The sequence below is a fragment of the Mycteria americana genome, chromosome 2 (assembly GCF_035582795.1).
Source record: "Mycteria americana isolate JAX WOST 10 ecotype Jacksonville Zoo and Gardens chromosome 2, USCA_MyAme_1.0, whole genome shotgun sequence".
NCBI lineage: Eukaryota > Metazoa > Chordata > Aves > Ciconiiformes > Ciconiidae > Mycteria > Mycteria americana.
Window position 1 is genome coordinate 50,907,146 of NC_134366.1, and position 25,996 is coordinate 50,933,141.

Sequence of the window (25,996 nt, forward strand, 5' to 3'; positions counted from 1 at the left end):
ATTTTGTAGCTGGGCTGAACAACAAGCAAAAGCAGGACAATTGCTTTTCAGGGTTATCCGTATGCAGTGATCTATCAATGGGTTTTGGAGACATTTTCAGTCTGTCTTGGCAGCTGGAAGATCCTAATGGTTAATGAATGTGTTTATTCTTACTGCTGCTGAACAGAGCGTTGCCAGCATGCATTTGATACATGAATAGCTGTTGTTCTTGCTCTAAAAGAATAGCCGTGGTGGTGGAGTTTCCTTTTATTTTCTGTTTAATGTAAAAATAAAAGCATGAATATGGCTGCATTTATTTGCAGGGAGAAACGTTTCCATACTGAAGCAAAATTCATTTAAATTTATGGCATAATATACAGTAGGGACCTAATAGTTTAATGGCCTCTCATCACCAAGATCTGTCTCACCTTTTTATACCCAGCAAGAATGTGTGTGTAGGATGAAACCAAAGCAGGGACACTTTAACCTAATAAACAACGACATTCCTCGCATTGGAACTGCAGTTTCCATCAGTTTCCAGCAGTTTTATCTTTGTTAGCTCTGACATTCCCAGCTTTGTCTCAGTCTTTATTTGGTGTGTTTGGCTAAGCCAAGTTTTGTCCCAGCTTACTTCTTCAATATGCTTTGAATTGCCAAATTTAAGTAGAGTTTCCTACCAAGGAAGGAAGCACGCTGGAAATGTTAGTGCTTTACATACCCAAAAATGCAGATGTAGGCTGAGCCCAGTGACCTATATGGGAAGACAGTTCTGTGGCTTGTCCGCTCCACAGACAGGCTTAGCTAGTGCCTGGTGTGGCAGAACTGAAGGAACGGCATTTTTTCTTCCACTTCAGGTCAATGTAGTGATTTTTCCTGCACAGCATTATTCTTTTGGCTAATATTGAATTATCTGATCCTTCATACCAGTTCTCCTTTGTAGCAAAGGAAGGGTTGTGATTATGTTCTGTGCAGCTTCCCCACCCTTGCACAAGTCCTTTAAAACTTTTGGGGAGAAGGGACTTTTTCTTTTCCAGTGATGAAGCTGGATTTGTTTAGGGGAGAGAGGGTGAGAGAGAGGAAGAAAAGCAAACTCTTGGAGCTTTCTCCTTTCTACTACTATCCTCACTCTTATAAGTGCATTGCTTATATGAATTAAAATATGAAATGGCAGTAACTGAAGTGACACATGGTATTATATAGACAAGATGATGAGAATCCCTGTTTGGGTGCTTCATTCTTCTCTATGGGCTGGACTTCTCATACAGAATTCCTTTTCCATGATTGAGTGTGCCCATTTGGCTACCATAAATACCGCCTGCCTTTCCTGTGGTGCCCCACCTACACAAGGTGGGAAGTCCTGTTGAGATCTATGTGTGCAAGAGAGAAAGCACTGTGGGCGGTACTGGCTTACAGGTCAGCTGACGCCTTGCTGTGGCAGCCCAGAATGGGAATATCTGAGGTTGGCATGGGGTCTTTTATTTTCCCATGGAAGACTGGATTTTGTGCAGTATTTTCCATGTTTAGAGGCAGAAGAACCATTGCTTAAATAGGTTTGGTTAAAGGTGCGGTTAAACTTGCAATTTCAAAATCCTGTCATGCCAGTCAAGTTACAGAAGCTGCCACGGCTGTTTGAGGAGTCTGAGTTTTAAAGGTACGAGACAGCTTTCTTATTGAAGAGGTTTTCTTCTAGCAGTTTGACTTTGCAGTCGGCAATGAGACTTATGGTGTGTAGGATGCTAAGGCTATCTTTCCCTATGGGCAAGTCAGTGAATTGGGAGGACAGTGAATTTTCTTTTTATTAGAAGTAATTTTCTTTGCCCAGAAGCTAATCAGACGCTTTACATTAGAACATACATATTGTGTGTGTACAGTCCTGAGTTCAGCAGTAGTATTTGTAAGACTTCAGTACAATTAGCTATATTCTAGGCATCCTAGAACTGAAATTGAATAGGAGTATGGTGAGTTCTGGGGTTTTGCCTGTTACAGGTGTATGTGCAGAGTAATTGTTAAATAATGTTCAAGAAATACTTGTAATTCTGGACCCCAGTTAATACTTGAAGCCTGTTTCTATGTGGGCCTCTAGAGCTCAAATAATGGATGACTACAGGCTATGTTTCCCTCTTCAGTAGACTAGCTAGCAGCCTAATTGCAGGGTTGAAGTTTTGTATCTACCATTTTGCTTTTCATTTTTATGTAGATCTGCTCACAGTGATAATGACTAGTAGTTCATTCTGTTCCATGATTGCCAAAATGGACAGAAAGCATTGGGAAAATGAGGCTATTGGGCTGCTTCAAGCAGCCAGGAAATATCTGCTAGAAAAGCATTTAGAGGAAGACCATCTTTCTTGTGTCCAACCCTGGAATATGATCAGACTTTAGGCTTGTGGTCTGCTGAGAAAGAAGAATCCTAATGTAGTCATGGCCTCTTGGTTGGTTGTTGAGCTAGAGTAGGTGACTTTTTTCTCAGAAGGAGTTTCCAGAATTTTCTTGGCCCAATGGAATGGAATGACATTATGGAGTTGCGTATTTCTTTACCCTTTTAAAAATGGGGGAGATACTTGAATACACTGAGAATTTTTAACAGGGAACTTCCTGCTTAAACAGTAGAAAATGTAATGCTCTCTTGTGTTGATGGTATGTGTACTGTAGAATTTTATGTCATTTTACATATAGGGATACAAAATTTGCCAAGTGCTAACTGATCCTTGGCTTCTGAGAAGGGATACAGACTTTCAGTTTGTGTTCTCTGTGTCTAGAGGTATCATGTGAAACAAAACCAGCAGTCAAGATTCACTGGTGTTTAGCATGGCATAGCCTCAAGTTGATGAACTTTAATTTCGTGCATTACATATGGCTGGACTTTAGCCTCCATGTGGTAGCCCTGTTCTGCAGAACCTGCCTTTTACTTAACTAGTAGGGAGCCAGCACTGGAATTGACCCTTTTCAGGTATTGTGTGCTTTTTAAAAAAATAATTTGCTATTTATTGACCAGCCATTTTCAAAGAGTTTTTAAGTTTCTCTGTTTTAAATTTTAGCGAGCTAAGCATCAAGGGGAAGTGTAACATGTGTGTGAAGAAATGGGACAAGACTGAAAACCAGAGAGAGGAATAGGTGGCTCCATATTAGACTGAAGAAGTCTTCCTGCTTTCTCCAGAGAGTTTCCTTGTTTCTCTCATCTTATTTTTCTTTCTGTGCTCTTAACTACTTCCCTTTCCCCAACTGCCTCAAAAGGTTGTGACAAGTTAGGAAGTTTTAAATCTGTTGTGGGAAATGAAATAATTTGCCTGGAAGTGACTATGGAGGCCGAGGCCTCTTCTCCCTGCCCCCCCCCCCCCCCCCCCCCCCCCCCCCCCGAGGCCTTTTTAAAATTTTTTATAAAGGAGAGGGTATTTAGACTGCCTCTTTCTGGCTGTGGGCTGAGTACCAGCTGCTGGGTAGTGACGCAGTGGAGTCCTCTGGAAGATGTTCAGGGTGGGTGAGTGATACAACATGATGACCAAAGCTTGTGTTTTGAAAGTTGCCAAGCAGCCCAGCACTTCCCCAAAGGTCACACCTAGAGTGTAGTTGTTCTGCTGGACACACTGCTTCTGCGCAGCAATTATTTCCCTCTTCTCAGCGGAGGCAGTTCAGGGTAGCACAGCTGCTTTGAGCTGTTTGCAAGGTGTTGGCCTCCATCAGGACCACAACTCTGGAGCTCAGTGCTCTGGGAATGATAGTCACTGGATAGTTTTCTTGTGGTCTTCCTTGTCTTGACTTCTGTCTTCCTTGTGTTTTGGACTGTCCCTTCTTGAGCACAACCCTGACCCTAGCATGGTTCATGGCAGGGTTGGGTTTATGAGAAACTGTTTTGCTCTATTTACAGCAATGGGCTGTAAATGAGAAACTGGCTGAACAAAATGTTACTTGTGGTTTAGGGGTTCAGGTAATAAGACACTTCTTAACGCCAGGTGGCAGTGTCTACTGCCAGCAGGTTCCACAGAGACCTGGAAGTCCTTTTAACCTTGAAAGGGCAGCCTCTGCTTGGAAAGGAACCCATAAACCCATAAAGATTGAGGATGGTTTGGACCAGAATTCAGAGAGACCGCAACTAAATATTTTGTGTTGCATGCAATGACTGTACTGATAAGCTGTGTTGCAGGAGTTTTAAGAAACATAATACAGATACCAGGCTTTGAGGTTTGTAGAGTTTGTTTGTTTTCTCTGTGCATGTGTTTTGTGTATGTTTTAGGCTTTTTTTTTGTTTGTGTCCCTCCCTCGCCCCACCCTTGTCCCTTCTCTTTGTTTTAGGTTCTTTTCTCTGAATTTATCACCACTTTTTATGTGAAGTTGATGCTGAAATTGAATAGGTGCTCTTTGTTTATCAGTCAAGCTAGGTTTCATTTCTACAGTAAGATATGACTATTCAGTCACAGCTGTAAACAGGTGAAACCGAAAAGCCTGGTAGGGAATGGAGTTTGACAGGTGAGCTGCTCTAGGTGACCATGTTGTTTGGAATGAGATCTTCAAATCTGCCTACCTGTGGTTCATGTTGAACTTCACTTGAGTTGAAGTTAGTTCAACTGAGGTTGAACTGCTTGGTCATGAAGTGCTGGCATAGTGCCTCTATCCAAATAACAGACAACTAAATGTATGTTCAACATTGTATGGGAAGTGATCTAATGTATTGCATGGCTGTGTGAGTGCAGGATGAAAATGGCAGTGGGTGACAGTACCCTGCACAATGCCTTATAATCTGGGTGATGTTATGTGCGCAGAAGGGGAGTGGCAGTCCTTGAGGTGCTGTGCCCCTTCGATACAGTCAGCTCCTGTTGTTTTACACCTCTCACTCCATTTTCTGTTTGATCAACTCCTTGCTCACTTGTCAGCAGAGGAGGGGTGTAAGTCTACATCCCAAAATAACCAAGTGTACTCTTACCCCCTCTTGGTTGCCCTAAAAATTATGCCTCTTTCTTCCCCAGATAATTTAAAAAAAAAAAAAAAGCCACCCTCAATTCACTCTCCACAAAGAAAAGTTAACTTACTGTGCTTTTTAAATGGATAGAGGTGTTGGCTAGAAGACAGGGAACAGATGAAATAGATGAAATAGTCAAAGGTATCCAGATCAGCAAGTCTAGTAAAAATTCCTCTAAGAAAATGTAAACAAGCTGAAACAACCAGTGAACCTTTAGTGGCTGTCTTAAGTTAGGCGGGAAGTGGTGGAGGGGTTTAAGATGCTTAGAGAAGGAGAAATACGCTAGTCAGTCAAATGCCAATGTATGAAAAGATAGGGTACAAGCTAATAAGTAATCCATTAATAGTTACCCAAGAGATACTGAAGTAGGAAGAAAAAAAATGCAGAAGAGAGCTCAATTGGAGTGTTCTGCCCAGTTTTGCATCTTCTTTATTGGAAGGGTGGATTAGAAACTGAAGCAACAAAATCAGCAGAGAAAAAAACAAAGTCTCTGAAAGAACTTGGTTTAATCGCATTTAGAAAACATACAGAGGAATAAACTCGTGTAAAGCAGACTGAGGAACTTCTTTATCTTCTGAGGAATAGGGTGTGGAGGAATATATTTTGCACCAAAAAGAGGTGAGGGTGTTTTGTACATGTGCCACATTTAAGCTATGAAGATAGCAAAGCACTAGAATGCATTACTTGCACAAAGAATATGGAAAATAATTAACAAATTTTCTTTGTTTATATGTAATTATTTCTGCAAAGTGCTGAAAGCTGCAGGCTCCTACAGTATGCAAGAGCGTTAGAAAATCTTTCTTCTGAATTCTTTTCTTTCAAAAGCAGAACCTGGAATGACCCACACTTGAGTAAGAATTGTGAGTTCATAATTCATTTAGCTATTTTAAGTTTTTTTCATTTGCTTGTAGAAGTTTCTGTTTGCCAAGGATGTCCAGAAAACTGCAAGTTTAAAATCACTTAGACTAAAAAACCCAAAATCTGTAACAGAGCAACTTATGCAAATATAGTTCGACTGTATTTTGTTGTGTTATTTTTATTACTGATCAATTAATTCTTAGGCTTATGGTGTTATGTTTAACTCGGTAAAATGAAGGTACCATTTAGGACAAGAGGAGGTGCAACAGTTTTATGCCTGCTGGACTTCAGTTAACTTAATCATAAAATATAAATGATGTCTCTGAGTAGAGAACTTATTTAACTTAGTTATCTTCACAGTTTAATCAGAAATATTAATAAAAAATATCTGGAAGCACAGTCGGGGTCTTCTATAAAATATAACTGGTGTTTCAGGATGGGGGATGGCATTAATCTGCGTACCTTCTCGTAACAAGTGCCTGCGCCTCAGGAAAGGGAGGGGAGGAAGAGTGAAGGGGAAGACTGCGTAACTGTAGCACTGAGAATATTGCTCTGATTTAAATGGTGAACTAAAGTTTAGTCATACACAAGTGTAATTACAGTGTCCTGTTTTTCTAAATAGGCAATTACATCAGAGCCTGCCTCTGTTTCCTGCTGGTATACAGATTTTAAAATCGCAATAGGAGTTGATGACAATAGCATCATAATAATTTGCCTTGCCAGTTACTCATTAATATTTTTTCCAGTTGTTAGGTCTTTTGAATTGCTCAGAAACACATAAGATTTGTTATATGATAGAGTAGAAAAATTGTGTTGGTTGACTTGTATTCTACTATAATTCTTAGTTATTTACTGTCTGTCCTTTGCGTTCTGGTGGATTTCTTTTCCACAATAAAACTGTATGGGCTTCTTTTGTGTATGTCCATGTTTGGGGTCTGGGTTTTTTGTGGGGGATTTTTTCCTCCTAAATTTTATTGGTAACTTCTTTTGCATTCCATTTTCTGCTACTTTTTATGACACAGAAACCATTTTACTTCTCTGCACAAAATTATTTGCCTGAAACTTTCTGTTTATAAAGTCAGTCCATTTCTTTTGAAATACTAATTAAAAGTGGAAAGACACTAAAGGTTTGAATTTTTCTAATCCACCCTTCCAATAAAGAAGATGGTTTTGAATTACACAGCTCAGTCGGGCTGTGTAAACTTACATTCGTCACAAGAGGCGAACTAACATTTCAGCCAAAAAAAACCCCAAAAAACAACCCCAGCAAAAAACCAAACCCCATATTCTTGACAGTGAGAGCAATTAGGTAATCCAAAGATGTATATCTATAATCTACATATCTCTGTATATGTAGATATAGATACATAAAAAATCTTTATGTGTATGCATGTACACACACATATATCTTTGAACACATATATCTTGCTGTCTGTAGTGCTCGGGATGATGCATATGACAATGCAATTTCTGGATTAGAAAGATAAAGAAAGAGGTAATTGGTGGTCTATAGAAAAGTATGTGTTATTTCCGCATTCCCCCCTCCCTTCCCTCTCCTGATAGCGTTAGTTCCACTAGCTTGCAGTGGAATTGCAGGTCTGCATCAATCCTGCAATAATCCTGCAAAGAGTTTGTCTCTTATGAAAATAGGTGTCTTCATCAGGGAGCAGCGAGAGCAGGGCTGCCTTACTGCCCTGCTGGCAGTTGAGTGTGACCACAGGTTGGGAAGGGTAGGATCCTTGTTGACAGAGCCCAGTCCCTTTGTTCCTGAGCAGGGCAAAGGTGCTGGCAGTAACGGTTAAAATTGACTCTCCGGTGATCATCAGGCAAATGTCAGGTACTGAGCAGGTCTGTAGCCAAGCCAGGAAGCCCAGGCGATGAGTCAGTATCAGCCTGGGACGGAGCTGGGCACAGACCTGCCCTACAGCACTGCACAGGGGAGGACAGGGGGCTTGAGTTTAAATGAGGCTCCTGGGCCACTAGACAGAGGGTGCTGGGTGGGGTCCCTGATGACCCTGGTCATCAGGGCAGTAAAGGCCTATGGGCGCGCTCAGGGCCTTGACAATCTTTGCTATTTACCGCGCAGCGAGTCTTAGCAACAGTTGCAAGAGTTACGGCACTGGTTAAAGATGGAGCTGCATTGCACAGCATGTGAGCAGCCTTTCTTAGTGCTTGCTCTTCCAAAATAGGTTTAGATAGCTCTTTCTTATTTTGTGGGGGGCGGGGGAGGGGGTGGGAGTGGGAGTGGTGGGGCTGGGGCTGTGGTGTTCTTTTCTTTTTGTCCTGGCATGGAAATGGGAATGCGGATGATGCACTAAGTATTTACAGAAAACATACAGGGGTTGCTCTGTTTCTTAATTATTTAGCAAGACATTGTAGTTAATTTTATATGGTAATTAAAATGTATATATTTAAAATGATCATGCCTGTTTTGGGTGGTCACACACACACAAAAGTCTTCATTATAGAATAATATAGGTTGGAAAGTACCTCTGGAGGGCATCTGTTCTGAATTCTACTCAAAGCAGGTCTTTTCAAGTGAGTGCTCATGGCCTTGTTTAGTTGAGTTGTCAATCTTTCCAAAGATGGGAGATTTCCCAGCCTCTCTGCACCCCTGTTCCCATGTTTGACCATCCTTATGGTGAAGAAGTTTTTATGTTGAATTGGAGTTTTCTGTGTTAAAACTTCTCAGCTCCCTCTTGTCCTAAATCTAAATATCCAATTTTAATTGCAACATTTTTGCAGTTGTTAATGGCTGTCGGTATCCATTTTTAAAACTGTGTGCAAACTTGACATATTTGTGAACGTGAGGGACTGATATCACAGAATGCAGGTCGAGATAGTGTTGAAAAGTTCCCTAAAAGTTCTTGCAGCCAACTTTACCAGTGCATCTTAGGTGTGAACTGTGACACTGTTTGTTATTGCAATCCTGGATTTCTTTTTCTTGAGAAAAATCTTCCAACAGCAAAGGCAAAAAAATACAGTGGTACTGAACTGTGGTCAAATACAGAGTTAAGGAGATATGTAAAGCTTGCAAGCTAAAAATAATCTGTCAGGTAGAACATAAAAAAATGTAAATTCCTGTATGCACTAATCCTTTCTCCGTACCTAGGTTATAACTACCCTGTCTTGGTCAATGCTCACTTGTTCTCTATTCTCCCCACCCTGCTTCTAGAGTCCCTGCTTCTAGAGGTTGGGCTTTTTGTCCCTAAGAGCATGCCCTTGTATTTTCTGCTAGTAAATGTGCTCTTTTGGGATCACTTGTGCTAGTCATTATCTTCTAAGCCAGTTAGTATCTGGCTGTTTTCTACATGCAGAAAAATCTTGCTGATGCCAAAACAAACTGACATCTTTGCTAGCTTGTATGTATAGTACTCAATTTAAAGTAACTAACAGAGACTGTCCTCTTTCTCTTACCAGATGTGTGCAATAGTACCAATCTTCCTGAAGTTGAAATCATCAGTCTACTGGAAGAGCAGCTGCCTCATTATAAGCTAAGAGCAGATACAATCTATGGTTATGACCACGACGACTGGCTTCATACACCTCTCATTTCCCCTGATGTGAATATTGACTTAACAACTGAGCAAATAGAAGAGACCTTGAAATACTTCCGTAAGTCAAAAATTCAGAAATTGTACTGAGGAACAAATAAGTGCTGTTTTTTTACTTCTCTGAAGTATCTGTGCAATTCTGTTAGAACTGAGGAAAGCAAGAGAACTGTGTGATTTATTGCTCTGGTCTTCAAGTTTGTGGTAGATAGAAAACAAAGGAAACATTTAATCAAAAAGAGCAATTGCATTTGTAATCTGTGCATGCACCTCTCCACCTTAGCAAATATTGGTGAAACTGAAATACTTCTTTTTGCTTGTGATCTCTCTGGCAAGAGTCTGAAATTTCTGTACATATACAATGTAGAAAGCTTAGACCTGTTTCAGTATTTGCTCTTTTTGAACATGTTCTCTGACACATTGCACTGTTGTCTGATGGCACTGTGTGCCACCATCATAACATGACATCAGATCATTTTTCTACAGCTTACACTTCTGGGAAAGACTTGTGAAGAACCAAACTCTGAGCATTTGGTTGAGATGGTTTGTCCCTTCATTCTTTCTTTTGTTCATATTCATACTATTGGACAAAAAGGTACCTTTTGTGCCTGGAGGGAAAGCGTGTAGTCTTGTGACCTTCTTGGTTCTTCATTCTTTTGTTTGAGCCTGTAGATGCTTTTATCATGGTGAATGGATTCATGTCTCTCTGGGTTCGTCCACTGTGGGTATTGACTTAGCTGTGCAAGTAGAGAAGAATTCTGTGATTCATCCTCTAGTTGCTGATTTATTGAGTAATGGATGATTAAAAGAGTCTTCCTTTTTTTTTTTTTCCCCTCCATGGTTTCACATGAAGGTGCAATTTTCTTGCACTTCTGCATGTGTTGCATGTTAAAATAGTCTGCAGAGTATCAATCCAATAGGTTATAGGCTAAAGCTACAGTAGTGGATTTACATAGATTATAGTAGTAGGTTTAGGTAGACTGACTGACGTGCTGTGGAGCTCGGAAGGCATGAGTTACAGGGCTCAACATAAAGCTTTGCAAAAATTGCTTCATTGCATTTTGAAGCATCTGGAGAATTTACTTTGTAAGGAGCAAGGTTGGTAAAGAAAAGCATTAAGAATATGAAAACTAAGTTTCTGACTATAAAGCTTCAATAGAAGGCATTAAGTATTTTAGTAGATAACTTACATATGCTCTCCACCTCCCCCCAGTCAGAAAAAAACAGTGGGAAGAGGGAGAGGCGAGCTGAAGCTGATCTATGGAATCAGTTGTACTGCAACTCTTGGTTTGTATCAGTCCGTTAGTGTTGTTATAATGATGGCAGCAGTTGGCTTAAAGAAACGTTTTGAAATGTCAGGTTTCCAAAGTCTTTAGTAACGGGATTAGTCCTGTCTCACAAATGAGATGGTCTACGTGGGTGGACTGTTGGAATAACCATGAGAAAGATGTTTTGCTAGTGGGGCAAGGAAGGCAAAAATCCACGTGGAAGCATCCTAACTCTCCCAACCGAGATGCTGGTGGGGCACGTCATTTGCAATGGTGCGTGACTGTTGGGGATGAATACAAAATGAAGCTATGTATGACAGAGGAATCAGATAGCAGTAGCTGCCTGTGACTGTGAGTACTTAAACAATTTTACCCAGCTTTTAGCTTACAAGCATAATGGCTGCAACTTTACCATGTTGCTGTGACTGAAGATTTCATCCAATCAACTGGCTTGAATGAAAGAATTTTGAGTGTAATTCCTGCCACAAGGTATGCTCTCTGCTTTCATTGGGAAAATAACTGCTTAAAGAAGAGGAACTGAGCAAGAACTTCTATAAAGAAAAGTTTATTCCTTACTGCTTATATACAGACACTTGTCTATAAATAGTAGTGTGTCTCATAAATGGAGTTCGTTACCCAGTGTGCAACACCCAATACGCACACAGAGCTGAGATACCAGTTTTTTTCAAGTTTTGTGGAAGACCGGGTGCTAGGTGGTAGCTCCACAAAGCTAGCCCGCTGCTTGTTCATACAGGTACCATATTTATACAGTCTAGTTATACATATGCATAAGTAATTACATAAAGCAGTTTTCTATTGGTCTACATTGTTTTGTCTTATTCTTAAAGCTACAGTACTACTTTAATATTCTACGCATGCCCAAAGGTGAGGGGTCTCCACTTGGGCCAAGGTCTCCAGCTCAAGGGGTGTGACTTTTAGTATTATAATGAGGACAGTTTGCATGAGGGTCCTTCTTATCACGCTTCTACTAGCTTCAGATTGTTCCCAAAACATCTTAATTAGCTTACATATTTCTCCAGGATGTGTTTCACTTCCCAAAGACAATAGTTTTAATTAGACATTCCATGTTCTGGTCTGAATCCCCCTTATCAACTTTATGTAAATCCTGGCCTTCTACCAGCTCCTGATTGACTACAGTAGTTGAAGAAGTTTAAGCACATTTGGATTGAGCCTTAGACTGATACACTGGAAACTGAGATCTCTGACTTTATCCTCGTTCAGTTATCGTGAACAAGTCATATAATGCATCTATACATGGAAGTGCCATATCGTAAAACTTCAGCATGTTTGGAAATTATGGCACTGATTGTAAACATTGGTTTATGGAAAAAATAACTATCAAAATAAAAATATTATTTTAAGTAAGCTGGCAGAAAAGTCTGCAAATTGTACCATCATCACTTTGGAGAGTGTTTTTCCAGGGTGTGGCTGCTTGCACAATGATTCATTTTCAGTCCTGCAGTTAAGGCACTCCTTCTATACCTGTTTAGTTTGTTTTAAAACCTTGACAAGGGAGTCAGCAAATACTGTAACTTGTCTATTGGAAGGTTTTAGTATAATCTTACAAATTTCCACTATTTTCAAAACTTTATCCTTGTGATCTAAGAATTCTATGGATGTAGTTAATAAATAACAAAAATGCAATTTCATAATCCATCAAAGCTTTCCTTAACTGAAGGAAGAATTCATTCATTTTGCTGTAACAGAAAAGGATTTGCTGCAAAATAAATACTTCTATCAGAATTAAAATGCACTACACATACAGATTGTTGCTTTACCTTCTTCATGCTTCTTAGAGACGTGCAAAGATAATTAAAATAAAATTCATATGAAAACTTGAGCTCGTGCAGAATATTTTTAGGTGTGAAATGAAGTCTTTTGATTGCTTATGGTTCCTGGTGTTTTGTAGTGTCAACCAGCTTCAAAACCGGGATGTAACAAGGAGGGAGGGATATGTTGTAGCTCTATTCAGGAAACGTTCACAGACTGAGAAATACTGGACAACAAGGGGGATGTTTGTGCGTGTTTTAATATATGTAAACATTGCGTATTATTAATATAGGTAAATACGTCTTTTGTAAGGCTTCCTGTTGTTTAGGGAGAGAGCTTACCAGGAAGAACAACATTTTATAACGTATCACCACACCAGTTAAAGTGTAACTACTTAGGTTGGAAATAGTCTGAATGGTAACACAATAGTGACAGTCTTGCACTGGAACTCATTGTCTTCATGGTGTTCAGGTACCTCTTGTGAACAACTGGAATTTGGGAAGGGGAACGTGTCTGGTTTTCCCACTGGTTATAATTGCATTCCCACTCCCCCATCCAAGGGCAGTGGAGGTTGATTTTGGGGGTGGTAATTGAGAGCAGCTTTTTTCCTTCCTTCTGCTGTAGGTTTTGAACACATTTGTGGCCAGTTACCATACTCATGACTCTTTAACCTCTGTCTTGATTGTGTTCCATATCTCCAGCTCTGTCCTGACTAATTTTGTAAGTTTTGAACAAGATAGATGCCTGAACCTTTGAACCTCAGTACTAGGATTACTTAAAAATATTTCGAGGCCCACAGAAGTAGGAAAGTGGGGTGTTCTAAATATATATATATAAATTCTTTATATTTAGATATATAAAATATATATAATATATTTAGATTTATGTATATTATATATTTAGATTTTAATCTAAATTTATATATCTATATAAAAAGTGTGTGTATATATGCATATTTAATAAATATATAGTATATGTGTATCGATGTACAATTGAATTTGTAGTTATCCTTTTGAAAGAACTTTAAAATATAGTGACCAAATTTTAAATCTCTACTCAAAATGAAAATAATTCCTCAAATGCATTTTTGGTTAAGTCTTGTAAAGTGCCCTGAAGTTGATTAAAAAATGTAGCTATCTTAAGCCTAGTAAGTAAACTGATTCTGAAAATAAATGCCTTTTAAACTGTACTATCATCTTCATTTGTTCCCGCTTTAGAATGGCAACACGAAAGGGAGAAAGCTCGTTTGACAAAAAGGTTATGTAAAAAGCTCTAATTGATTTGCAACCCCAACCCAAAATTTAAAGTTGCACTCAGAAAACAGTGCTTTAATTCTCCAAGGACTGTCTCTCCCTAAGAACTGTACTTCCAAAGAATGTATTTGCTGTTTAAAATGTCATTTGTATGACAATTCATACAATCATGTATGAATTATAGTACATGATTTCTGTATTAGGCACATGCACTTACATGTTCACATATACCCATTGCACATTTTATAATTCGTTCTCATTATCCATCTAGTATTCTCCTTTTCTATAAAACAGGCTTGTTAATAGGGAACTTGTGATACTGCATACCTATTTGTCTGTGATTTTTAGTTTCTGAATAATACATTTATATTTAATAAGAGAGTCTCTGTAATTGTTTGGATAGATTCAGGTGTCTCAAAACCATTATCTGTGAAAGAATCTAAATCACTTGTAATGACAGTATTCTCTAGTTTGAGTTCATCTGTGTTTGTGTTTGTTCCCTGGAGAGAATCCATGAGAAATATTACTTCCAGGAAGGATTCAGCATTTAAGGTAACAGGCAGCTGCATTGCTGTCCTTTAAAGTAGAAGCACTGAAATGATGGGGTTTTCTGCAGACCTGATGGGTGTTTGGAGTGGTGTATTATCAAGCTTTTAAAGTATACAGATATATTTTCATTCAGTTAAAAAGTAGATTAGTAGCTATTAATGCTCACACATACTTGTTTTACTGTGATTGAACAGGTACTGTTTCAGGGGGCAGAGACGGCTGTGTTTCCTTTTGACCATAGGAAGCGTATCACAAGGGAACACTTGAATATAGGAAAACAGTCAATCATTTTTGAGTGAAAAGAGAAATTATCTTCTCTGGATTGCAAAATCAAAAGAGTGTAAATGCTTTTAATGGGGCCACTGTCTTAATGGACATCTCCATTTTTGTTCCTGATTTTTTTGTTGATTGCTTCTTTAGGTCTCCTTGGGTTTGTACATCCATCTTTAATAGAGCATAATGACATACTAGACCCTACTGTAAAGGATGCATGGAGTACAAATGTTCTCAAAAGTAACTTGATATTCATGAAATGCTATCTGTTCTTGTATTCTATTATTTCTCCTTAAAATATGAAAACAATTATTGAACATGTACTAGAAGTTAAGCACAAGTGTGGATGGAGGAAGAGAGCTTCAATGCAAAGATAGAGTAGGGAAGCTGTGGTCTGGGAAGGTTTTCAGTAAAATGAAGTATCTTCTGCAGTTTGGGTATAATGAGAAACTATAAATTAAACTAGTTTGATTGCTGAGTTCCAGACTAGAAAGACTTGTTACATAAAAGGCTATACAGGGCAGGTGTGTATGCTACACTCATTTCTTGGATGCCCAAGTGCTGTATGACAGTGATGTGCACTGTAATACTGACTCTTTTCTGGTTCTCCAGTCTACTGAACTTGTTCTGCTTAATCTTCTAACTGTGGGTAATGGTTACAACTGAGTCAAGATGTGACCTATTAAAATCAAAGAGCAATGAGATTTTCCGAGAGGTGTGGATGTATGGGTGCCTATGGTGATTTCAGTAATTACTGAAAACCTAGGTTCTCTGTTGAGCACATCTCTGTTCTCTGTCAGTAAACCAAATTTACAAACTAGTTTTTCTTAGTGTTCAGATGTTATGTTTTTGATTACTAGTACTGTTCTTGTAGGCTTATGTGAATGTTTTGTAAGTTGTAATACAAGATAAATCAAGGATAATAATGCTACAGATCTATAAAATGAGCTAAAGTCACTTTTCCAATGCCACTTTCAGATTTCTTAAATTCATTGTGATACTTGGATGATATTTTAATCTTCACAATTGCAAAATATTTATTTCTGAAAAAACTTTGATTGTTGCTTTCTTGGTACTTTGCAGTAACAAGGACTGTTCTTCTACACTATTATTAGAATCTTGGGTACCATCGTACTCTTTTCACTGTGGAAGGCAAACTTTATTTAAGTAAAAATTTCTCTCAAACACTGCCACCTTACCATGCTGAGGCTAGTAATGTTCTGCCATTTCTAGCAAGGTTTTATGTTGCCCAAACTCCTTTTAATAGAATAGAGGATGTGCATTGCAAGATACCACGACAGGAGTGGTGGTCTTGCCTGGTGTAAATTTCTTTGTAGTGGGGAAGAGAACTATGTACCAAGGGAATGTTTGGATCCTTTGTCTTAAATCTGCCTCCACAACCTACATCAAAATGTTTAGGCAAAATACTGATTGCAGTTGGCTATTTCATTCCTATGAGATTGCTTTTATACAACTCACTGGATTTGACTGGAATTCAGATGACTTGAAAACAAGAGTTATGCCTGGAATTTTAAAATCTAGCTTTTGACTTAATAGTATTCTGTTAAGCTTCATAAGTCTTGCACACTGAATGTTGTCATTGTAACTATTCTGGATGAACATGTGAGGTTTGAAATCTGAGCAATTAAGCAAGAAGGGCATTTGATTTCTGAATGACTTGGAAAAATGTCCTTGCAGTTTTTGGACTACATGCTGAGATTGATGCTGGTTTATAACCTGCTGGTGGGAATGTGATGAGTTCCCCTCTGTGTTGATCCATACAGGCTAAGAGTCAACAATGGCCCTTAGCTATACTACTGTGGCTTGTTAGAGCAGATTTTTCTGCCTTCCTGTGGCTTTTTGTTTTTGAGATCCTCAGTCCAATCCCCAACCACAAAGGCTGTCAGTCACAGAATCTGCTGGGCAGCATCAGTCAAGAGTACAGACACAAGGCTACTTAGCCCTTATTTTGAATTAATTTTTGAGGATACTGACAGAAAGATGAATATTTAAATATCCCAGCATTTTCATTTATTACCAACTTTGCGGGGGGGATTTAAGCTATAACCCAGGGTAGGTGATGTAAAGAATTAATTCTTAAAATTTAATTGGCAGTTGGGAAATGGGGTTTCCACACTTGGATGAAAATACCATTTGGGAGGAAATGAATAGTGTATTAGGGCTGCAGCTGTTCTTTTACATTCTGAAACTCCAAAGCACATCTTTGTCATTATTTTCTTCATATGCTTCAGACAGAAGAGTGAGCCAGTCCCTACCAAATTAACAAAAGAAAACTGATCTGACCCTAAAGCATAATCAAATACATTAAATGTCATCTCACCAGCCTCATTAAACTCTTGAGGCAGAGTGCCTTTTAAGCCAGTCTAAAATGTGCTGCGCAAATGTATGATACAGCAAAGTGACGTTCCATCTCCCTGCCCCCAAATTAGGGAACGTCAAGCACCCTTTTAGCTGGTGGCTAGGGAGAGGTCTATATAAGAGCCAGGCCTAGAGCACAGCTCTTTGAGCACAGCTACCAAAGGCGGTGAACAGACGCAGCACATTGTGCAAGAGTCTGGGTTCTGCCTTGGGAGCTTATGGGAACAAGGCTCAGGATCATCTGGGGACTCCTGGGAACCCTCTGAGAAACTTGAGGGTGTCTGCTGCTGCCAGGTAAGTGCAAGGGAAGGGGAGCCACAGGGATGTGGGCCTGAGGAAGCTCTAGGGGCTTCTGAGAAGCTGTCAGCTGCTGCCTGCTTGGAGCCTTTGTTGCAGCTGCTGCTGATTAGGGATGGTCAAGCACCTTTTTAGCTGGTGCTTGGGAGAGCCCTATGTAACAGCCAGGTCTGGAGCACAGCTCCCAGAGACAGCCAACAGATGCAGCAGTTTGTGTGGAAGGGTGTAAAGAAGTGGTCCTCATCTGAGTTCAGAACAGTCTAAACCTTCAGATATGACGTGCCACAGGGTACATTCCCCAAGTTTTGGAGCACCTGTCCCTGCCAGGGCAGACTTTAACCCAGACAGAGCTTCAGATGGTGGATGCAGCCCTGCAAGTCCCAGGCTGCTGGGAGTGCCTGGGGCCCCTCCCTGAGGTAGGGAGAGATGGCCTTCTTTTATGTAGGAGGTGTGCTGCTGTTGAAGAGCTGTCACCAAGTGGAGAAGAGAGGAAGTCAGCAGGTTGCACAGCATCAGGGAGGATGAGAGACATAAACAGGATCCAGGAGGAGTGGCTGAGACACCAGAGGATTGTGCTCCCATTCAAAGGGACCTTGACAGATTGGAGAGATGAGTCAAGAAGAGCCTTGTGCAATTCAACAGAGGGAATTGCAAAGTCCTGCATCTGGGGAGGAGCAACCCCATGCACCAGTACGTGCTGGGGTCCACCTGGCTGGAAGGCAGCCTTGCAGAAAAGGACCTGGGGCATCCTGGTAGACCCCAAGTTGAACATCAGCCAGGAATATGCCCCTGCTGCAAAGAAGGCTAATGGTATCCTGGGCTGTATTAGGAGGAGTATTGCCAGCAGGTTGAAGGAGGTGATCCTTCCTCTCTACTTGGTACTGGTGAGGCCACACCCAGTGTGCTGTGTCCCGTTCTGGGCTCCCTGGTTCTATATTCCTTCAATGTAATGCAACTTGCATTCCTTTCCGCTCCCAGGAAGCTGCAATCATGACTGTCAGTGGGTTTTTTCCTTCCTTGTTAGAAAAATAGGTCATAACCATGCTACTGTAATATTTTTGTCTATCCAATCAAGCATGATGTTAAGCTCAACTACATTTTACAAATGCTTTTGCTGTCTCCAGGAAAAAATACAACCACAAAACCCCAGAGATTATAGTTTACATTATTTCCGGGTGGTGAACCGTTTACAAAATCTGACTCTTTAAAGCTTTACTCTTCTTCATTTCTTTACGCTGGATAGGGGTGTATTCTCTTAAATGTCCAGCTCTTGCTATCATGGTCTCATTTACAGTATTTAAGTATGCCCAGTGATACCTTAATTAAACTATGCAGCTGGTTTTGCAGGCAGGTTGCTGAAGACCACATCAATTTTGATTTTATAGAAATGCAAATATAGTACTCTCCAGTAATAATTCGGGGGAAGGGAGAAATAATCCTTCCATGTGGAAAATAGGTTTTTGTCCTTAAGTAATTTAATTTCATCTGTCTGCCCCTGTCTCACGTTAAATCATTTTGTTTCAGTGGGAGAACAGTTAGGCTCTTCTCTGCATCAGAAGAGTCTTTTGTCTGTGCCAGGTGAGGTGAGTGTGCCCTTATGGTGTTCGGAAGGGACCAGGTCTTTCCTATCTGTAGGAAGTACCTGTACCATTTTGAAGCCCTAGATACTAATCCCATTTTGACAAAGAAGAGTCAATCAAATCTGAAGCGCACCCATTTTTCTCAATAGCAATTCTGGAAGCTGCTGTTACAATGCTTTTGCTGCTCTGGTTCCACTCTTTTCAGGTTAAGCAAGCCACAGTGATTTCTTGCTAAACAAAATACTACACTGGAAGAGATCTCTGCAACTTAGGACAGAGTTGTTTGCTCTTACTAAATGTGCAGTTGCAGGATGACTCCTGTTCAGTGTTCTTTTAGAAGGTGAAACACCACTAACTATTCACTTCAGTAAGTGAGATCCCAATTTAGAAATAACAGTATGCCAGCCTGTCCTTGAAAATCAGTTGGGCTTTTAAATATGCTTGCTTTTCTTTTTAATGCTCTTTAATAACTTTCCTTTTTTTTTTTATAAAGTCTTTTAAAAAATGTCAGTTTGCAAAGTAAGTATTGTGGCAACGCCTGACTATTAAAAAATATGCATTGTATAGTGGTGGACTGTACAGCTGTTCCTCTGATAAAAAGGACTCCAGACGATGTTAATGGGATGGGCAACTTTATCCTGAGTGGTGGCGACTGTAGAAACTAATGAAAGGATATGGTGTTTAATTATCTGAACATCCTGATGTGATGCTGTAGCCAAGAGAAGAAATGTGACCCAGAGTTCATCAAATGGGAGGTAGTACACTGCTGCAGCTGCCACGGAAATACTCCATTCAGCACCAGTGTTCAGTTTCAAAGGATCCTCCCGGAATTCGAAAAAGTTTGGAGAAGAAAGCTGAGAATGACTAAGCATGGAAACACATGATTTATAGTGACATACTATGTAATGACATTCTTTGAATACTTTATTTGCCAGCAGAGATGACTTGCTGCTGCTTTGCACACTAACAACATGGTTCACTGCATCCTTGAGCGTGCTGCTACAACTTTCTTGAGAGGACATGCTTGTAAATGGGATAGTTGAAATTATCTTTGTCAAAAACTCTCTTCAAACAAGGAAGAGGGTTTGTGTGATTTTTATAACCTGGCTAATTTAGGCAGACCAGTTTAGTGTTGACCTATGGCACAGATTTATTGCAGCAGAAGGGAAGGAGGAGAGGGCTCGTGAGCTTTTCAAGTCAACTTTTGTGCCTGATAAAACCTCTTTGTAACAGCAGACTTAGAGTGCTCAGTCTGGCTGATCAGCGTTGGCTGCCAGAATTCTTTATCAGTCTGTATATTTTGCTCTGTAGAGAACAAATGAAAGTGAGGTTTTTTGTTTGCTTTAAGACTAAACATAGAAAAATAGAACAAAATCCAGCAGCTGGAAGGGAAAGCCGAATGAATGTGAATAACTGTATTTAGCTTTGGAATAGGAAAAAGCAAGTCCCTTATAGTCACAGATCTATTACCTGAAATCTTTCTTAAACTCAAGTTTTATATGAACTTTTAAGCAACTAACAAAGTAATACTCCAGTCAAATGCAGTGTTGTAATATGGAGATTTGAATACACAGAGGTTTAATGTTTGCAGAAGCAGTCCAGCAGAAAAATTCACCATTCACATAAGTTTTACATAAGTTGAATCCAATGTATCACTGTAGGAAGGAAAAGTAGGGCTGCAGAGGTTGAAAGAGGGTTCTGCAAGTATGCAGCTGCTTTGTCGGCCTGGTTAGACCTTTATGTTCAACTTGACAACCCTTCCAGCCCCCCCTCAATAAAGCTACAATTTCTCATATAATTGAAGGTATGCTTGCATGTGGATACCTGTCTATATAGTATTCTGTCTGTCCAGGGTTTCTCTCTTCATGCTGGGAAGATCATATACTTATCCCATATTTCCAAGTCTCTTGAGGAGTTCTGAAATCATTTGACCACACAAGTGATTTTCTCCACAGAAAAATAATGCCTTTCTGGATTACACCAATATGTTTCCAATCAGATCTGTAGAAAAGTATCGGTAAAAACAAACAAAAAGCCCAAAATGCCCACCTTGAACTATTTTATACTGTCTCATTGAAAGAGGGGGGTGTGTGTGCAGGGGGGAGGACAGTAAGAAGAAAATTCTAGCATGTTGAAGATTTCTTTTGTTTAAAATGTCAGGAAATAAAAAAGAGAGAGTCCCTGCAGCAATTTAAGCTGGTAGCCAATGTTCATTCTTTATACTTTAAATGCTTGTGTAATAGCATTACCAGACTGAAATTACCTTTTGGACGAAAGTAATACAAGTGGAACAAATAGCTTATATGCAGAGCAATTGAGTTAATGTTGCCATAGGAACCTTTATTTTTCTCTGACAGTATTTTAACAGTGTAGCCTTAATTGCATTTAATAGCATGGGCAGTTCTTGCCTTATGAGTATGCATAACTGAAATTCTGCAAGACTGAGCTAAGGCTGGAGTGCTTTGTCACATTCCTCTGTTTCAAGAAGGTACAGCGTGAGGGCAGAATGATCACATTTGGCAAAAATACTTGCACTATTCAAAATACAATTTTTTTGTTTTTAAAGATAATTGTATGACCTTTGCATGTCCAAAGGCTTTGGTGGCTTTTATGTAATCCTTTGTGATTTACTAACCTGAAGGAAGGTCATGTACACTTATTGTATTGCTTTCACATCATTATTGAGCATGCTAAAAATCTAATCAGCAGAATGAAGCCAAAAATAATGCGATCCCTGTCAAAACGAGAGTAAGTTTTTCTTTTCAGACCCTTGTTACCTCAGTGTACCTCTTGATTTCGGGAGGGCTAAGGTTAGCTTGATGCAAAAGTAACAAATGGGGGGGAATTGCCAGTAAATATGGTGGTGCCTTGATTAAGGCTGTGCTGCTTTGCTTTGAGTTAGCCTCCCAAGAATGGCGGTGCTTCCAGCCTAGAGCAGGTTGACTAACTTTATTTAGGTATTACACCAACTCAGTTGTTGACCAGCAGTAACTGAAGTACAGACATTGGATCTCCTCAGCTGGAGGCTGACTGATTGCCACCCCTGTAGGAGAGCTTCAGGCCTCGGCCCCAGGTGGCTAAGGCTGGCTTGGGGAGGAGAATGGACAGGGACATAAGAGTAAAGTTTAACAAAACCAGCGATTGAGAGACACGTGGACTGCAGTTTGCTTCCTGGCCCAGGAGCGTCTCATAGGGGCAAGGGGGAACTGTATTTGAGGAAGAGCTCTAGCACTTCAGTCTCCGTGAATCTTCAAAGTTCACAGTGGTCTGAAACTATGTGCCCTTGTTCCTACTGTCTAGGAAGTTAAAAATAAGTATTTTGTGTAATGAAAGAAGGTCAAAGAATCTTAGTGTGTGGCAATTAAACAAATGAAGTAAATGGGTGGAGGCCCTTGAACTACAAAATCACAGAATAGCAGAAGGTTGAGGCTGGAAGGGACCTCTGCAACTCATCTGGTCCAACCCCCCTGCTCAATCAAGGGTCCCCTAGAGCAGGCTGTGTCAGTCCTCAGTCACCCTCACATTTAAAAAAAAAAAGTTCTTATGTTCAGGGTGAACCTCCTGTGTTTCAGTTTGTGCGCATTGCCTCTGATCCTGTCACTGGGCACCACTGGAAAAGCCTGGCTCTGTCCTCTGTGTGCCCTCCCTTCAGGTATTTATACACATGGATGAGATCCCCCCTGAGCCTTCTCTTCTCCAGGCAGAACAGTCCCAGCTCTCTCAGCCTCTCCTCATAGAAGAAATGCTTTGGTCCCTTCATCTTCATGGCCCTTCAGTAGACTTTCTCCAGTATGTCCATGTCTCTCTTACACTGGGGAGCCCAGAACTAGACACAGTACTCCAGGTGTGGCCTGACCAGTGCTGAGTAGAGGGGAATCCTGTGCATATTGCCAAATAGGTTACTGTACTGTAGGATGAACACAGTGATTTTTTTTTTTTTTTTTTTTTTTTTAATTTGCAGACTTAGAAACATACTATTTTTTGGTGAAGTAATTTACTTGCAGGCAAAGGTGTATTTGAGTTTGGCCCTGGACTGGAACTTGAGGGTTGAGTGAATAGCATGGCCAATTGCCACTGACAAACATGTGGCAGACGTGTGAACAGATCTGTTAATCTGTGCTTCAGCTATCAATATATAAAAAGGGATGTGGCAATTCCCAAGCTCAAAGTTACTGCAGTGATAATTAAGTTAGTAAAAGTGAGTTGCAAAGCAAAAGGTGAGGGTTTCTTATATCATGAATAGTAAATGTGTGGAACTCCTTGCAAGAGGACGTTGGAGGTGCTAAAAACACACATGGGCTCAAGAATAGACAGGATAAGTCCTTCAGGAATTGCTAAAAGTAGAAACTGTATCTGTCTCAGGCTGTCTCTGGAGCTGGAGAAACTTGGAGGTTGGGAGGGCAGTTGAGGGAAATATTGGCTAGTTCTCCCTTACCTGCTTATGGCTGTTCTTGTAGATGGAGTCTTCGGCTAGACAGACACCTCTGTGGTCAGACCCAATATGGTCTCCTACCTTGTGTTATTAACATATGTTGCAGCTTAATCTATCCCAATGCTTCTACTGGTGTTCACAAAGAAATACGGTTTCCTAAAAAAAGGAGGAGAAAGGGGTGAAGAATATGTGAATGTTACAAACAAAATGGATGTCAGTCCTGGTAACTATACCTGCACAGATTCAGACATGCTTTCTGAATTCCTATGTAAGTAAAGTATTTTCTTTTGTTTCCAAAACATTGAACGTGAACATTAAGCTGTTCTGTGTGAAGACCTTGAACATTTTTAGGAATAGAGTAGTGCAAGTTTGTCCTAACCCCTTGTTTTTGACTATGAAGCTTAAATGCTTGAAAAAAAAAATGGGTCAGTGGTTCATGGCGAAGGCAAAAAGCAGAAGCAGATTAGCTTTATTGCAAGGGGAAATGATTGCTGTCCTGATTTTCTGATTCTTTCATTTTTTTGTTTGCCACTTTTGCAATAACAGGATGCATAAAGGATTGTATTATATCAGCCCAGAATAGTGTAACAAAGCAGTAATGTAGTTTCATTTTCCATGGGGAAGGCAGGCTTTTATCAAACTGTGTGGAGGAGAGTACTAATGGACTAGATTTCCATTATTAATGTACTGCATGTACCCAGTGAATTGCTATGGCATGATGCTGTTGTTCCATGAGCAGTCAGCAGAGAGTTGTATCATCTTTCTGAGCAAGGTTTTTTGTTTCCAGTATGGAGGGGTACTTCCAGTCTGTTAAGCCAGAAACAGCAAAATGCATTTTCTTCATCTCTGCATGTCTTTTGGAGCCAGCTCATCTCCATGGCAACATGTTAGACTGAAAGAGATGTGGAGACTAGGGAGGAAAGGAATGAGTTAGAAACAGCCAGGCGGTGGTGTGTGTCCCCCACGTCAGCGCATCAGCCTTTTGATAGGATGATTTTGTTAACACCCATCCAAGGCTCCTGTGCAGAGCTTCTTTATTAGAGCAGCCGCCAGGGCATCTGCTTCTCCTGTCTGCATCCTTTTTCTATTTTTTTTAATTCCCCCTTCCCCCCTGCCCCCCCCATACACCTTCCACACCCTCCTTTTATTTTAGTTGCAGCCTCATTGAAGATGTGCAGCTCATTTTCAGCTTTCTGTGAGCTTCCTTACGCTATGGTATTTTGCAAAGGCAGGAAGGCATGGCTGCATTTCACTTGACCTTAGCAGCGAAGTGAAGTCTCGTCTATGTTGCTGAAGGGTACTGACTATGCAGAAATTTATTGAAGCAGATTATTATGAACTGGACTGGTATTATGAAGAATGCACAGATGGTAAATATTTCTTTCTCATCTCTTGTTGCAGAATTTGGAGCTTAAGACTGGACCATCGTTACTCAATGGTTTTAAAAATGAAGTACCTTGAAAAAGGCAGCACCCTGGTGTAGCAGAGATGCCTGCATCTCTGTTGCACCTCAGCATCTCTTGTGAGCATGCTACAAGAGACTCTGCTGTATAGCTTTCTCTTTTTCAATGGGAGTGGCAGAGGAGCATATGCACTGTATGAGCAATCTTTGGGCAGGGGGAGAAATATTTTAAATGCTAACTGTATGTGTAATAATTCAGCTGAATTTAAATACACTTACTGTAAGATTCTGTATTGGTTTGAGTTTTAAGTCTTTGTGGTTTTTCTGCGTTACCAATATGCTGTAATATGTATATATTTAATGTGTTAATAGGCAGTACCTGATTTCTCTCTGGTTTTTTGTCTGTGAAAGATATTTAAAACTGTAGCTTCTTAAAAGTGAGCAGGTTAACTTTTTGAACTGGAAAAATTACAGACTCTGGTGAGCACTATCTTCTGGGCCTGTTGGAATTTTTCTAATGTTTGTTTGGGCGATTATGTCTTTATCAGAGCACTGAATGTTTCCATAAGACTTCTGATAGAAGGCACATGAGGAAGGATAAGGAATGGCTAAAACTGTACTCTCAGCAGAGTGGAAAAATCAAGATTCCTCATCGATGGCACCCAGTGTTAAACTCTAAAACAAAATGCTGCCTTTGGGAAACGAGTAGTTGTATATGGATTTTATTCTGGTTGGAGAGCTTAAACGAGGCAAGTCCAAGATCACAATGAAGCAAAGAGCAGAAAGCAGTTAAGGAGTGTAGGCCCAGGTGATGTTGTACGTATGCAGTACACAAAGATATTTCATAGTGCTTTGATAACAATATCAGAGGGGACATGAAGAGTAAAGATACATGTGACAAAATTTGAATGGATTTTGATGGTCTTTTGAGTGGAATATGCCTCCATTTGTTTCTCTGTACCAGATTTCAGAATGGAAAGCAATTTTAGAAGCTTATTAAATTTGAACTTCTCTTACGTTTAGTTCATTATTCCTGTCCAGGTGTTCAAAGAGGAAAGGTGCATATTTATTTGAAAGATCTGACCACTTTAAGTTGGACTGAATCCATTATGTAACCTTTATCCTTTAGGTTTAACCCTAGTAAATACTGTAGCATCTGATTAATCTGCATGATGTAACAGGCTGAGTTGGCCCCGTTTTAGAAGCTTAAAAAATAGAACAGTTGTACTGTCATAAAAAGCTGTAGCTGATCTTTTTCCCAGGTTAAATACAGATAGCCTTCTTTTTATGGCTCTTCTTTGACCAGACAGAGAAAAGACCATAAAGTGTCATTATGCAGAAGTGTGGCATGCCTGAATGTCTGAGCTAAGAGCTCATCTGCTCATCAGTTTGGTCTTAAGGTGTGTGCTGCACTGGAGAAACTATGGGAGTTC

At 40.1% G+C, this 25,996-nt stretch overlaps 1 protein-coding gene across 10 annotated transcripts in view; it reads left to right on the top strand.

The window, feature by feature from the left end:
• The window catches only part of TRAK1 (trafficking kinesin protein 1), a 707,654-nt gene that overhangs the window by 56,700 nt on the left and 624,958 nt on the right, over positions 1 to 25,996 (top strand). For all 10 annotated transcript variants that reach the window (XR_012774264.1, XM_075493380.1, XM_075493381.1 and 7 more), the window contains exon 3: positions 9,209 to 9,403. Coding sequence is in view for 5 of the 10 variants with exons in the window: in XM_075493378.1 (XP_075349493.1) it covers positions 9,209 to 9,403 (195 nt within the window). In the remaining 5 variants the exon portion in view is untranslated. The remainder of the gene's footprint in view (positions 1 to 9,208; positions 9,404 to 25,996) is intronic.